The sequence below is a fragment of the Lachnellula hyalina genome (assembly GCF_007821495.1).
Source record: "Lachnellula hyalina strain CBS 185.66 chromosome Unknown contig00255, whole genome shotgun sequence".
Taxonomy (NCBI): Eukaryota; Fungi; Ascomycota; class Leotiomycetes; order Helotiales; family Lachnaceae; genus Lachnellula; species Lachnellula hyalina.
In genome coordinates this window covers 1-15,514 of record NW_022157369.1, presented here as the reverse complement: position 1 = coordinate 15,514, position 15,514 = coordinate 1, and the positions used below count along the sequence as shown (strand labels likewise).

General features: G+C 48.6%; 2 protein-coding genes across 2 annotated transcripts; both read left to right on the top strand.

Annotated features, from left to right (window-relative positions):
- Nucleotides 1–874: 874 nt before the first annotated feature.
- LHYA1_G008729 (uncharacterized protein) lies at nucleotides 875–2,491 on the top strand (the record flags this gene model as incomplete). The annotated part of the gene is made up of 3 exons (XM_031153648.1): nucleotides 875–1,032; nucleotides 1,160–1,501; nucleotides 1,699–2,491. 3 exons carry the CDS (start codon nucleotides 875–877, stop codon nucleotides 2,489–2,491), a joined length of 1,293 nt encoding a protein of 430 aa, XP_031001338.1.
- A 539-nt stretch (nucleotides 2,492–3,030) lies between these two features.
- Nucleotides 3,031–4,795, top strand: LHYA1_G008728 (putative secreted lipase; the record flags this gene model as incomplete). The annotated part of the gene is made up of 4 exons (XM_031153647.1): nucleotides 3,031–3,288; nucleotides 3,338–4,088; nucleotides 4,147–4,478; nucleotides 4,538–4,795. The coding sequence occupies 4 exons, from the start codon at nucleotides 3,031–3,033 to the stop codon at nucleotides 4,793–4,795; spliced, it is 1,599 nt and encodes a 532-aa protein (XP_031001339.1).
- Nucleotides 4,796–15,514: the final 10,719 nt, after the last annotated feature.

Below are 15,514 nucleotides of genomic sequence, written 5' to 3'. Positions count from 1 at the left end.
CATCCTTAAAGTACCAGATTAATGAATTAGGAAAGTGAAAGGCAAGACGACATGAAAACTTGAACAAGAAGGGGAAGATGCAAGAAACTATTGAAATCAGTGCAGTGCCTTCAAGCTGGCCTGGTGTTGCACACCGCTAGACTTCGTTATCTCCCCCACGTTCGACCTGTCTCCTGGGCCTCTTCCGTCCCATGTCAATCAACATTGATCATCCAGTGGTACCTTGTACCAACCTACGTATGTATACAAGCGCGTGTAGCTCGGATATGCGCTGTCAATATCGTGGAGTAGAGTTCGTTGAGCACCCGCAGCTGCAGTGTCTTTTGCCGCAGCACGCACCCCTTTCGAGGCTGCAATGGACCACATGGCGCACCATCACATGCTCTCCGCATTGGGTGGAATCGCTCCATCAGGCTGGGATGTCAGCTCTCAGCCTCTCCACCTCTCCACCTCTCCACCACCTCCATTACTGTACTGCAGCTATCATCACGCGACGACGATGCAGCAGCATACCGGTAGAAGATTACGACTCTTCCCGAGCCCATTGCTTACTTCTAGGAAGGTCTATCATTTTTAAGACTGTCCCAACTCATTATCGGTGACCTGCATTCTCGTTGCTTACGTGCTTTTCCTTTTCCCACAGCCTGGGAGCTGTCTCACTTGAAGCGTTTCCTTGGGCCCTCTAGCTAGAACATCACCTCGGCGGGAGAAAAGAGTGTGGTGGCACAAGCAGCAGCCTGGATCAGGGTTTCGGAGCGGGCTATTATACAACAAATATCTCTCTTCTTGCGCATTTATCTCAATCTCTTTCATATTATTATTCTAATTCTCGATTCCTCGTTCGCGTAGTTGCGACGAATAAGGTCAAAGTAATATGGCAAGGACGAGGGGTGAGCGCGGGGAAACGTCTTTTTCCAGCGTCATGAGGCAACCCGCCCCAGACGTGGTTGTGTTGGATTTCGTGGAAGAAGATGTTCAGGTTAAAGATACTGCGGATCCAAAGAAAGACTTGTATCTATCTACAAATGATGGGTATGCACTTCCTTAATATTTCACGTTCGTTCTATTGGTACTTTACATTTGAACCCCCCGCTCTTGCGCCAACAACTTCAGTTGGCCCGATACTTTTTAACTTTCTACAGTTCTAACTTAGCCATAGGCGCCACCAGAGCAAAATAATACCCGTCCGTGTTGGTCCCCATGCCGAAGAATTTCCCGTCCATCGAGACATCCTAAGGAAATCAGAGTATTTCAGACGTGCGCTGGATGGAGACTTCAAGGAGGCTTCTCTCCAGGCCATTGATCTACCCGAGGAAGATCCGTCTATCTTCAGCTTTGTAGTCTCGTATCTCTACGAAGAGAAATTTGTTCCTATAAAACCAGTCGCGACGGTCTTGGTTGCGGATCCTGATAAAGGCAAGGGGAAGGAGGTCAATCTCGAAGATGTACACTCGGATACTGGGGACGGAACAGACACCGCGGGAAGTGCAAGTGACGAGAGGTAGGTTGCTTGGAGAATGTTTTGTTTCTTTCTGGCCTCTTGCGAGGTTCTGTTCTCATTAGTCCAAGCTCCGTGCGAATGGCATCTGGTGCTGGGCTCCAGAGTATACATGGAGACAGCATGGAACATTCATAAGACCACATTCTTTGTCCCGAGGTATAATGTTTAAACTCAGAATGCCAGCTGACAGAATTCAGTACCAGAAGTCGCCGAAGAAGAGATCAACGACGTCGGCGACAAGAGCGAGTATGGGAGCAGAGACAACGAAAAGAACCTGGCAGGCATCGTCCCGATTGTGTCTGCGCATCATGCACTACAGAGTCAATCGGGCCTCCATGTTGGAATTGTGGTGTTACGAGAAGACCACCACCTCTTCAAAATCGATTTTTCACGAACAATGGCTTGCCTCCTCCTCCGCACCCTGTCCCACGAGCCTATCCTCCTCGTCCGCGTGAGAGAGAGCGAGATCGCCGACGTGGGTCGAGAAATAACGCAGTGATACCCGAAGAGCCCGTAGTCGAGGATAGAATGTTACCGGAAGATTTGCGAACATGGTCTTATGCATATTCGCTGTCAATCGACGTCTACGTGTGCGCCAACAGATATCTCATGCAGGACTTCAAGGCTGCTATCTCAGCCTTTATCATCAACAACTTTGAGATTGCTGGTCTGGATGCAGCCCAGCCTTCAGTTCTACAATCTTGTAAGACGCTGCATGATGGTGTCAGCTTAATGGACCCGCTGCTCAAGAAAGTCTATGCGAGAGTTGGATTTTTGCAAGCGCGGTTGTGGAAGAACTTTCGTGAAGAGATTTCGGCATTTTATGAGGAGAATCCCAAACTCGTGGCTATCATTATGAAGGAAATGATCGAGAGAAGGGAAGAGGATGTCAAGGATGACCTTCCAGCAATGGATCGACATATCCCCCCTTCTCCTCAACCTTTCGAAGAAATACATATTGTCGATGGCCCGAGACGTTACAGGAGGTAATGAACCGCCGTACTAATACCAAAAGCACTTGCTCTTTTCGAGATAGTTGTCTCATTCTTGGAGGACAATTGGTGTATATTTAATGGACAGAAATCGGGATCTCTGTGTGTATGATGTTACCTTTGCTGTTTCATACCTTGATAAGTGTGGGTTTATGGGTTGAACATACGATTAAGAGATAGCTTTTCAGAGGCACTTCTTCACTATTGCTTTTCCAGCATTGTTTCAATCCGTGAGTAACAGGATTCTGGGTCTCGGATAATTCTGAAAATCTCGGGGCATTTGATCCCGATCTAATGGCAAAGCCAATGCGTCGTCCGGCTGATATCAAGCTACACGTGCTATAGTTATTCCTAGTGGTTAATATTGATTACTCCATTGCCCTCCTACCCCGCCAAATTTATTGATTCTTGTCAGTGGAGATGTTTGGTTCTCGTTTTAGATGGACTTGGCATATTCTATAAGTCTTGTATGCCAGGCATTGGGAGCTCATGATAATTATTGCATTGAAGCTGAAGTCTACTCATTCATTTATCATCATGATTGGATTCTACTCTTTTTCACTTCTTCTCATTTCCCTATCTCTTGTATCTAGCCAAGATCTTACTGCCTCACTTGACTACGGGACTTTCCAGGGCAGCTATTCCTCCTTATATGATATTAGTTACTGGAGAAAAATTCCTTTTGCAGCACCTCCAACTGGTGAAAACAGGTTTAGAGGACCTCAACCTCCAACCCTGATAACGAATGGCACCTACGACTCAAGTCAGAGCTTTGATATGTGTCCACAGAGAACAGTAAGAAAGATGGGGTTTTCATAAGGTATACTGCTAACAAGAGTCCAAGGTTAATGGTTCAGAAGATTGTCTCTACCTGGGCCTTTACTCCCGTCCCTGGACAAAAACCCAGCCTCTTCGCCCAGTAATCGTTGTTTACTACGGAGGTGGATTCATTCAGGGCGGGGGCTCATTTTCCATCCCTCCAGCCGGCTACCCCGTACTCAATGTCTCATCTACCAACAATTTCATATTCGTATACCCAAATTACCGGGTCAATGCCTTTGGACTCTTACCAGGTGCTGAAATCGGCGCATCTCCATCCTCGGATCTCAACCCAGGGCTTCTGGATCAGCAAGCCGCCCTCCAATGGACGAATAAGTATATCGAGAAGTTCGGAGGCGATCCAAAGAATGTCAGTATCTGGGGTCAGAGTGCTGGAGGTGGAAGCGTCGTTGCTCAAGTCATTGCGAATGGAGGGAAGACGGATCCACCATTATTCTCCAAAGCATTGGCATCTTCTCCTTATTGGCCAAAGACGTATAAATATGATGCACCGGAAGCGCAAGATCTCTACGATACTTTTGCAAATTTATCGGGATGCTCTGGTCCGGAATCTTTAGAGTGTTTGAAAGCTGCCGATGTGCAGACGCTCCGCACGGCTGCTCTGGCGATCTCGGGAAGCCATATGTATAACACGAGTTCTTATACTTGGGCACCGGTTATTGATGGGAAGTTCTTGACACAGTCGTTAAGTCAGGCGACGATTAAAGGGGAGGTGAATATTGATTTTGGGTTTGGGATGTATAATACGCATGAAGGTCAGTATCTCTTTTTATCTTAGGGAGAGGTTGTCCTAATGTATTATATTGTTTACAGGAGAGAATTTTATCCCACCCGGCCTAGCAAACACGCAGAATAGCGGATCACCGCTCTTCAACTCCAGCATGGCATCTTTCAACGCGTGGCTCCGAGGCTTCCTACCAGGTTTCTCTGACTACAACATCCAGCGCGTTCGTTATATGTACCCAGATATTGGATCCTCGGAAGGAATATTAAACTACAACACGACATATACGCGAGCAGGACTCATTTATAGAGATCTCGTCTTGGCTTGCCCAGCGTACTGGATGGCAAGGGCTAGCCATAAAAAGAGTTATGTTGGGGAGTATATGATTAGCCCTGCGAAGCATGCTAGTGACACTGAATGGGTCTGCCTTTTCCTTCCCCTGCACTTCCCCATTGAACACTCAAAGTAACAAGATGATAGTGGAATCAAGTGAACCCGATCCAGAAGTTGCATCCCTTCATATATGAAGGCTATACCGGCGCATTTGCATCATTCTTCCAGACAGGTGATCCGAATTCGCATAAAGTTACCAATACGAGTGTACCAGGTGTCCCGGAAAATTGGAGGACTGGCGAGGAGTTTGTTATTCAAGAGGAGGGTTTTGGGAATTTGAGAGTGCAGCAATTGAGTGAAAGGTGTGGGTTTTGGAGGCAGCTTGCTGGTGATGTACCGGTTTAGTGTAGCCTGCTACTTTATCTTTGCAACACCATTCACTATACCAGTAGCTAGATAATCATTGAAAACCAGAAAACTAAATGCAGGAAAGATTTAGACTATGCTAGAACATTAATGTTGAACAATTTGACACTTCAATTGTGGATCTCTGTACAGTAGCGCCATTTAAGGATTATATTCACATAATCTTGAAACTTATTGGCTTCAACGTCAATAATAGAGTAATTATATCGGGGATTTCATTAAAAGACTCTTACCAAGTCCCTCCAAGAAGCAAACTTGCTAAAGTATGAGATGAGGCGCATCACGTGGAAAATCCTTGCCTGTCCATCACTTGCAGGGAGCTCAGTCCAGCCAACCCAGCCCCCCACAATTGACAACGAAATATTAGTCGGTCAGGAAACGAAGATTTGCAGAACATTGTTCTCATCTTCAAATTGTTGAAGCTTTTGTTGCAAAGCTCACGCACGATAAGCGCTCGCCGAGTATCTAATACATATGCACGAAACACTCAGCTGAAGGAGTGGCAGATATTTGTTTGCCAAGGCTTTAAATCTCACGCCAGCCCCAGCCCCAGCTCTCTGTTGATGGTGCCCGAATAAACTCGCCTCAAAACAACAAGCTCGACGAGACGAGCCGAACCGCTCATGGTCAACCAGAAACACGTGCGATTTGGATAGCTGCAACCATAATGATGGGAGATAGGCGTCGATATAGCCCCGAGGGCTCCAGCAGAAGAAGAAAAGAATCCAGCCGATCTGAATATGACGATACACCACGAATGCGCCCGGGCGCTAATGAATACCTCTCCTCCTCCGCGAGCTCAAGCTCCTCCTACGAGTTAATCGACATATCGCGAACATACCCAGCCAGATCCGGCCTTAAAGCATTCTTCACGGCGCCATCCGAACACAAGTTGCGCAAACGGAGAAGCCATCGACTCTTCAAACTTAATAACTCGTCTTCGTCCTCGGTAAATAGCGATCTTGCATATGGCACTGGTTATTTGAGGAAGCATAAGTCCAGAAGTGTTAGGTCGAGGAAGGGCAAGGAAATTGATAGGGAGAGTGGGAGATATAGCCGGCAGAGTGGGAGATATTACCAGGAGAGGGAGAAACATTCCTATAGTGAGAGGGAGAAGCATTCCTACAGTGATAGAGAAAGGTTTAGCGGCTCCGAGCGTCGCGGGAACTCGAATGCTGAGATTCTGGCTGTTGGTGCAGGGCTTGCAAAGCTTGCGAGAGACCAGAATAAATTAGATTTGAAGAATGCGCGGAACGGGAAGAAGCCCGAGGTTTACGCTGTTAAGGAAAATACGCACGGCAACAATGGAGGAAGTCGCGGTCTTGGAGCGTCTAGGATTTCTCACGGATCAGACACGTTTGATGAGGAAGGTTGGGAATCTGCAACGGACGCCGAGTCAGACTTCAGTGTCGATTCGAGATTGGCTTTTGGCGAAGAAAACGGATGGGGTTGGGGGAAGAAGAAACATGGGCCTCTATCCAGAAAGGGTAGCGTTGTAGACCCAAAACTTTTCGGTCCAAACAATTCTCTACACGGCATAATAACTCATCCTGTCGGTTTTGACGATGTTACGTGGACTTCGTCAAGCGATTTTGGTCAAGGACAAGATCTAGGACAACTACAAGATCTAGGACAAGGACAACAACGCAGCAACACTTTTCCAATCGGACAGAACGATAGTTTGAGTGGTTCTCAAGCATCACTGCAAAAGGTTTATCCAATCCCGACCACGGACCCATCCCGATTTGAGGCTGCGAGAAGCTCGGTTGCTTCAGGGTCAGAACCGTATATCAGCTCCAGACCTGGCCCCGCTCCTTTACAACATCCCCAACCATTTACTCCTGTTTCTCAGGCGATTTACGAGCCGTCATATACCGCTCGCTCCGAGTCTGGTGGCATATTGAAAAAAACCCTACCACCACCCAGTCGGACCAAATCATTGGCTGAGGCTGCTTTGGTAGGAGTCGCAGGCGCTGCAGTCGGCGCTGCAATAGTTTCAAACCGAAAAGATGATCGAAAAGACAGATATCAGGATGACGAAATCCGCGAAGAAGATCGTCTCAAGCGTCGAGATAGTGACAAAAGGGAGTCAAAGGATGAGCGTCGCCGAGGCAAACGTGACAGTCCGGATCGTGATGATCGAAAGGATAAGCGCCGAGAGAAAGACAGGCCAAAGGAAAGTTCTCGCTATTCCAGCGATGAATCACGTCGAGAGAAGAAGCGGGAGAAGCGGCGAGAGTCTGGACGTGATGATGGCAAAGATGAGAAACGCGAGAAACGAAGAGAAGAGCGCCGTAGTGCTCGCTCCGATGTTTCGGGTCGCGACGACCGGTATGATGACCGGAGAACGAAGAGTGAAGCCGCTATATCTACCGTTTCCACCGTCGATCCCTTTATGTTCCAGGTCGATGATAATGACTTCCCGACTCCAACGGTAGAGTCTTCACTCGGGCATCGCCGAATTGAGTCAGTACCTACCGTTGTCACCGTGGAGAGAGAGCCAGATTTTACTCGTAAGCGAAGCTCATCGATCAAGGACCTACCATCTGACTACAAGCCTGATTCTCGGAACGAATACCCGTGGGACGAGAAAGAACAGCGCCAGAGAGACTCTCGTGACCGCACTTTCCAGAATGCAGAGTCTATCTATCAAGAAACAGAGCACTCGACAGCTCCAATTTCTGCTGCTGCTATTGGAGCCGCTGTCGGAGCCGTCGGAGCCCTTGCTTCTGAGAGTTCCCGGACATCGAGGTCTGACAAACGGAGAGACGAGAGACGGAGCGGACGAAGTGACTACGACGATCGCAATCAAGACACCAAACCTCGAGGCAGAGAACCAGAACGTGATCCCATCCAAGAAGAAGCCGATAGAGCCTACCGCGAGATTGTCATGGCTCGGAAGATCGCGTCACAAGTCATTCGGTCACGTTCTGCATCCCCTGATCCCTCTGTGGTGAAAAAGTACGACGAACAGGAAGAGCCAGAAATAATTCGAATCGTCACCCCCCCTGGTATGGAAGATCATAAGAAAAAGGGGCCATATGATGCACCAAACGCCGATTTCCGACCGGACTATGAGATTGAGGATCCCAGACTCTTGAGGCATTTCAGCATTCCAAGCATCAATCAAGACCGCTCAAATTCCGAAGTAAGCTACTTGAAACGAGATCCCGATGCCACCAAACCTCGACCACTACTAAATCTTGTCCATCCTACGCCAACCCCATCTCCTCTTCCCGAAAAGCAGGCTGCTCGCTCAGAAACCTCTCGATCATCCAAATCTAAAGACAGGAACGACTTGAATCGTTCCGAAACCGCCCGATCTGAGCCTGCGCGTTCATCCAAGTCCAGAGATCGCGATGAGAGTTCTCGTTCTGAGACTGGAAGATCATCTAAATCTAGAGATCGTGAAGATACAACTCGCTCTGAAAGTGCGTGGTCAGAACCAGCTCGCTCTTCCAAATCAAAAGACCGCGAGGATACAACCCGTTCTGAAACTGCTCGGTCAGAACCAGCTCGTTCGTCTAAATCAAAAGACCGCGAAAAGACTTCTAGTTCAGAGGTTTCTCGATCCTCTAAATCAAAAGACCGCGAAAAGACTTCTAGTTCAGAGATTTCTCGATCCTCTAAATCTAGAGATCGTGACGAATCTTCTCGCTCAGAAACCGCTTGGTCTGAACCACCACGCTCGAACAAGGCTAAGGACCGAGAAGAGCAAGTTCGTTCATCTGCATCAGACGTCGTTTCCTCTCCAACCTCTAAAGGAGTTACCTGGGGTCAAAATGAGACAAAGCACTTCGAGGTAGAAAGTCCTTCCGACCATAAAGAAGATTTCATCTCAAACTCCCAAGTCAAAGCCCTGGAGGATCTACCAGAGTCTAAGCAATCCACTATGTCTAAATTCGGTGGATGGGGCGCAATCGCTGCCGGTATTGTGGGAGCTGGTGCGGGCGCTACGGCTGCAAGCTCAAGTGAGACTTCCAAGAAGTCTACATCTGAAGAGAATGAGAAGAAGCAAGGCAATCCTTACGAATATCGAGGTGTGGTTGTCGAACCAGAAAGTCCTCCGCGAAGACGAAGTCCTCCTTCTGCAGGCCCAAAGCCCACTAAAGGGGATTCATCTCATGTTCCTGGAGCTTTTGATGATGACTTGGACTTTACTGCAACAGTTGCTGCAGGGTTGCAGGACACGGGGTTTGATCCCAATATCGTAATTGAAGATCCAACATTCCGAAGACGTGACTCTCCTCCTGGATCTAACGAGCCTGGAGTATATCGAACTCCCTATGCGGAAACAGTCTCGGATCTTGGCGCAATACCAACTAATGTATCGGAAATCGGATCTTCTCAAGGTTTTGTAATGGGTGAAGTGGCCAGCACTCCTCAAGATTGGCCCAGTGTTTCGCCTGACCGCGATGACTCGGCTCCTAAGTTGAGCAAGAAAGAGCAGAAGAAGCGCGACAAGGCTGCAAAGAGACAAAGTGACGATATGGCAATTTTCGAGGAAACACCACCAACAAAGGCAGAGGAACCAGACAACTATTTTGAGCCCACGTTAAGCAAGAAAGAGAAGAAGCGCATCCAGGAGGCAAAACGTCAGAGCAGCCTTGCTGAAGATATTATGCCTATTGCAGAGCCTTCAACTTCCCGAGGGTTTGTAGAAGAGCCAGAGAGCTACGCTGAGCCGAGCAAGAAGTCGAAGAAAAAGTCGAAGAGGGAGTCAATAAACTTTGACGATGTCGAAGAAGCTTCTGCGCCTGAAGCGTCACGAGATGGACGAAAAGTATCTGTTCCTGTTGACGCATTCGATGACCTGCAGAACGAAGAAGATGAATGGGCCCAGCCAAAGTCCAAGAAGAAGTCGAAGCGCGACAGTGATCGTTACGACTCTCCTGCACGATCCGTTCCACCTGAGGCCTCTTCAGAATTATCGAGATCGTCTAGCAAGAAATCTAAGGACAGATCGAAAAGAAAGAGTGTCGACCAATACGAGCCTGACCCAGCGGAAGTATCTCTTCCACCAAGTACGCCTTCTGAAACTAGCCGAGATGGGGATCATGATGATCGAAAATCCCGCAAGGCTTCATCAAGAGACAGCGGTATTTTTGGCAGTACAGAACGTGACGATTCAAGGTCTGTAGTCTCCTCGAGATATGACGACGAGCCTCGCAAGTCAAAGAAGAAATCAAGGAGCAGCACCAAAGATGACTTCGATGATACACGATCAGTTGCTTCAGCACCTGCTGGTGATGAGGATTCGAAGAGGGGCAAGAAGGACAAAAAGAGCAGTGGAGGATTCTTTGGACTTTTTGGATCCAAATCCGAATCCGGCGCGAGAGACGATAGCCCCAAGAGTTCTAAGGACGACTTCGAAGACGTGAAAAAGAAGAAGAAATCCAAGAGAAGCTCTATGCCAGATGCTTCTAGTCTTTATGGTGATCTCGGAGCCACCTCTGTGAATGATCTCTCACGCTCGGTGTCTAACGGCCATCACTCAAGCAAATATGATGATGATCTCGACCATGGGGTTCGAAGCGATGGCGAAAGAAAGAAGACTCGATCGAGAGCGGAGAGTACCTCTTCGAAGAAGGATTCTTTTTTAGGTAAAGCCGACACCCTTGGCGCGGGTGTCGGCATTGCGGGCGCTGCTGTAGCAATTGCTGCTCAGCATCACCAGCAATCAAAAGCCGATAATGCCTACGATGAACCAGAGCATACACGCTCTAGTAGGTATGAAAAACGGGTGCAGATGGAAGATGAGCTTGATCCAGAGATCAAACGACGAGAATTCAGGCCTTCCATCGACCCGCAATATGGCGATTTACTCCCATTACCTCCAAGTAGACCAACATCTCCGAATGTTGAGCCACTCGATAATTTGCCGGATTTGCCAGATAGCGGTCCAGAAACACCAGAGGCCGAGCGACTTCAGAAAGAAAAGCACAAGATGCGCCGAAGCATACATGACACTCCAACGAAGTCGCCTAGTCACAGTGCAGTCCCCTTGAAGTTCATCATGGGCAACAGATCAAATCCTTCATCCCCTGGTGTGGTCCGATCTTCTCCAGCGCAATCGCCCTCTATTCCAAGTCAAGATTCCACCGCTTTTGGTAGAAACAGGCACCGGCCCACTCATTCTTGGGACAGTGCAAGGGAATATAAGCCTCTGTATCTTGTGGAGAGCAACCGACGCTCATCTCAGATCCTAGCAACACAGGAAGAAAATCCCTTGCCAGAACTTCCCCCAAGCCAAAGCACGTCACGAAGCTCATCACAACTTGACTTATACGATGCAGCACAGGGTCTTGGTCTTGACTTTGATCAGCAATCATCAGAAGAGTATGCCCCCACAAAACAGCTATCAATTGACACTGGACTCGCTTCCTCAGACCCATCCGCGGGATTGCTCGATTCTCAGCAGTCCACTCCAAAAGCAGGCGTCACATCCCACGATCTCGAAGAACGTTTTCAATCTCTAGATGAAAATGCATCTAAAGCCATTGCTACCGCAGGCTTGGTGTCTACAATAGGCTACTTTGCTTCATCTCCTAGCAACCGAACGACGAAAGAAAACTGGATGGATGACTTGCCGTCGGCTCAACGGCAACCGTCCCCTGTCGACTCGATGACGAAAGATAGGAGCTCTTACTTACTTCGATCGTCGCCCATTTCGGTGAAGGATGACATTAGATCCGAGGAGCACGCGATGGATTCTCCTCTGCGCACAAAATCCACGTTTTCTGATGATGCTTTGCATAGCACAGAAGAGCCAGAGAGTCGGAATATCTTTGAGTCGGGGAAAGATCCGCAACATGATGCTTCGGTTGAGGACTCCTCCGTTGCACAACTGTCCCACCAAGCAGAACAGGTTCACGATGAAGCCGAGCCTGCTGACGAGCCTTCCTTTACCAAGTCCAAGAAAGACAAGAAAAAGGACAAAAAGAAAGGCAAGGGGCTTTCACGCTCTTCTACCCACGATGATACTTCTTTGCCACAGGCCACGACTTCAGTCGATTTACAACCGCCCACACCTGGTGACATTGAACCAGAAGAGGAATTTTCTACGACTAAATCTAAGAAGGACAAGAAAAAGGACAAGAAGAAAGGCAAATCGACGTCATCTTGGGAGGTTGGGGATGAAGCAAGGCCATTAGTGCCGGAGAGCCAAGAAATCGTCGAAGAACCAGTTGTTGCCAACATTGAGCCATCCGAAGAGTTTTCAATGCCCAAGTCTAAAAAGGACAAGAAGAAAGGCAAATCGATTTCATCCTGGGAGGCTGAGGATAAAGCAAGCACATCGCAACCGCTTGAAACGCCGTTGGTGGAAGAGAACCGAGAAATCGTCGAAGAAATAGCTTCTGTTGACGTTCCATCCGAAGAATTTTCAGTCCCCATGTCTAAAAAGGACAACAAGAAAGATAAGAAGAAAGAAAAATCTATTTCGTCTTGGGAGCCAGAGGAACCAACGCCTTCTCAGCCAATCGCAGAGTCCTTGCCAGAAAGCAGTCAAGAAATTGTAGAAGAGCCTCCTACTACTGCCGATGCTGGTCCCTCTGAGGAGTTAACTTCGGTGTCCAAGAAGAACAAGAAAAAGGACAAAAAGAAGGGTAAATCTACCGGATCATGGGAGCCTGAGCAAGACGAGTCCAAGCCATCGGCTACTCAAGAAGACAACCTTGCCGATACGGTTCGAGACCTCATTGAAGAAACGGTTCCCGTTCCTGACGATTTCCGAACTCCCGAGACTAAGAAGAGCAAGAAAGAGAAGCGGAAATCAGTTACCTGGCAAGCAGATGAAGAACTCGCAGTCCCAGAGCCAACCTCTCCGCCGAAGCTAGACTTGGAACAGGAATCCGCCCAAGAAGTTCCTGCAGCTGATGACTTCGAGTCTTTTTCTACAAAGAAGAGCAAGAAAGGTAAAAAGGGCAAATCGACAGTTGCCTCGGAGCCAGAAGCGGAGGTCGAAGTTTCCGAATCGTCTTCAAGGGAAACTCACCCAGAGGATCCTTCCTCAGAACCAGCCACTCCCGAATTTGAGGACGCCCAAGAGTTTGTGATGCCGGACTCAAAGAAGAACAAGAAGAAGGGCAAGAAGTCTCAATCACTTGGTCCAGAAGAAACGTTCGATACTGGACTAGTGCGCGACAAATCCGACAATTCTACTGAGAAATCCGCAACAGTTAGGCACATGGAAGACCAACCTTTACCCGACAAAGTAGTTGAGGAGCCTGAGCAAATCGTCATTCCTGGATCAAAGAAGAACAAGAAGAAGTCCAAGAAGTCTCAAGCATGGGAAGAAGACGATGAGCCTCCCGTGTCCCAAATGGATGCCCCAGCTGTCGAGCCCTTTGCCCCAGTACCAGCTGAAGTGGCCGTCGAGGAGTTTACAATGCCATCTTCGAAGAAAGGGAAGAAGAAATCCCGCAAGTCGCAAACCTTCGATATAGATGAGGAAGCACGACCCGAAAGCCTCAAAGAGGAAGAGGAGAAATCCACGGAAGCAAACAAAGCTCCAGAAGTCTTAAGCGACAAGGCTACACTATTGGATGCACCAACACCAGCAACTCCCTTTGCAACAGCTGAGGAGTTCCCGGCGTCTCCGAACTCGGGCTACTTCCCATCAGCTGCATCACTCCACAGTCCTGAAAAGCTTCAGGTCTCAGAGGATCCACAAAGTCAAGGATATTTCCCTTCATCTATGGCTATACTTCCCGCAGCAGCTGCCGGTCTCACCGCTTTAGCTGTCGATCGCGACGAGAAAGATGTAGCGCGACCAGATGACCCCGATTCCCAAGCTACGGCATCTGAAACGGTGGATCAGAAGCCTGCTCCTGATGGCCTTGCTGCTGGCTATGACAATGACCAACTTAGTCTCGCCAGACAATTACAAGAAGAATTCGGCTCCAGCAGTAAAAAGTCAAAAAAGGACAAGAAGCGTCAAAGTCTACCTTCAACGCCCGATCCAGAGAGCTCTAGGTCAAGAACTGTCGACGATACTGCAGATTTGCATCCTCGCGCAAGAAGCCTATCGATTGGCCCAGCTGCTGAAAGTAGCGAGCGAAAGAACTTATACTCGGAAGATCAGCTAGAACTTGCTCGGCAGCTGAAGGCCGATTTCGACAAAGGCAGTAAGAAGTCGAAGAAAGACAAGAAAAAGCGTGGAGATAGCTTAGGCCCTTCGACCAGGGATAATGCTTTCGATCAAGGCTTGGACGATCCAATCACTGAGGGAGCCGATGTTCAAGACAATGCGCCAACTTTAGGCCTCGAAGATGAGACTCCGAAGGGTGACGGACTTGTTGCAGGTTATCAAGAGGAGCAGCTCTCACTTGCTCGCCAATTGCAGGCAGAGTTTGGAGGCTCCGGTTCGAAGAAATCCAAAAAGGACAAGAAGCGCCGAAGTACATCTCAAACTCCCCTAGAGCAAGAAACACCGGACGATGATTATTTCGGAGCTTCAGCTCAAGCACCTGTCTTAGATGCCCCATACAGCGTTGAGCCAGCCAATATTCCCGAAGCAAGCTCCGCCAACGAGACAATCCGCGATGGACTAGCAGTCGGCTACAAAGAAGAACAACTCGAGCTTGCGCGACAATTAAAGGAGGAATTCGGATCCGGCTCTAAATCGAAAAAGGGCAAAAAGGATAAGAAGCGCCAGAGTCTAGGCCGTAGCAATACCGAAGATGATTTCTCTTCGAGTTCTCCCGCCGGAGAAGCTGAAGGTTCGCTCGAACGCGATGCCCCTGCTCCGCTGGCTACAGAAGCGGGACCAACTGACCCTCAGCCCGAGGATGAACACGCCTTTGTAGCGAAGAAGTCTAAGAAGGATAAGAAGGGAAAGAAGCGTGACAACCTTCTTCGTACCACGACTGAAGAGAGCTTACCCTCTGAAGCCCAAGGAACTCCAAATACCGATGTGCCTCAGCCTGAGACTGTAGAAACCAGAGACGCTGATCTTCCGCACCCCGAGATTTTAGAAACTCGAGACGCTGATGTCCCTCAACCTGAGATCGTAGAAACTCGAGATGCAGATGTTCCTCAGCCTGAGATTGTCCAAGAAGCTGCTCCGGAGAATGTACAGCCAGTCGACGACTTCGAATTTACTTCAAAGAAGTCAAAGAAAGACAAGAAGAGTAAGAAGAGGGATAGCCTCCTCCGGGGTACGACTGATGACAACTTAATCTCTGATGCTCCTGCCAAGGAAAGCGACGCTTTGAACGTTAGCACTTCTCCGCCAGAAACTGTTGAGGAGCCATCTCAAGAGTCTAATATTGCTACGCCTGCGGATGAGTTTGAGTTCACTACGAAAAAGTCGAAGAAGGATAAGAAGAGCAAGAAACGTGAGAGTTCAAAACAGAGTACTCCCAATGAGGACGTGGTGTCAGAAGCGCCAGTACCAAGTGCGAGCGAATTTCGAGAACTTGATATATCCCAGCCAGAACCTAGCGCCAGTGAAGATGTTCTACCAAAACCTGAAGCTGAGCCTATAGACGACTTCGCATTTACAACAAAGAAGTCCAAGAAGGATAAGAAAGGCAAGAAGCGTGGGAGTTTGATTCAAAGTACGCCTGATGAGAACGTGGTGCCAGAAGCGCAGGTGCCAAGTGCGAGCGAGTCGCGAGAACCCGATATTTCTCAGCCAGAAGCCAGTCAAGACATTTTACCCGAACCTGAGGCTACTGAGCCCGCAGATGAATT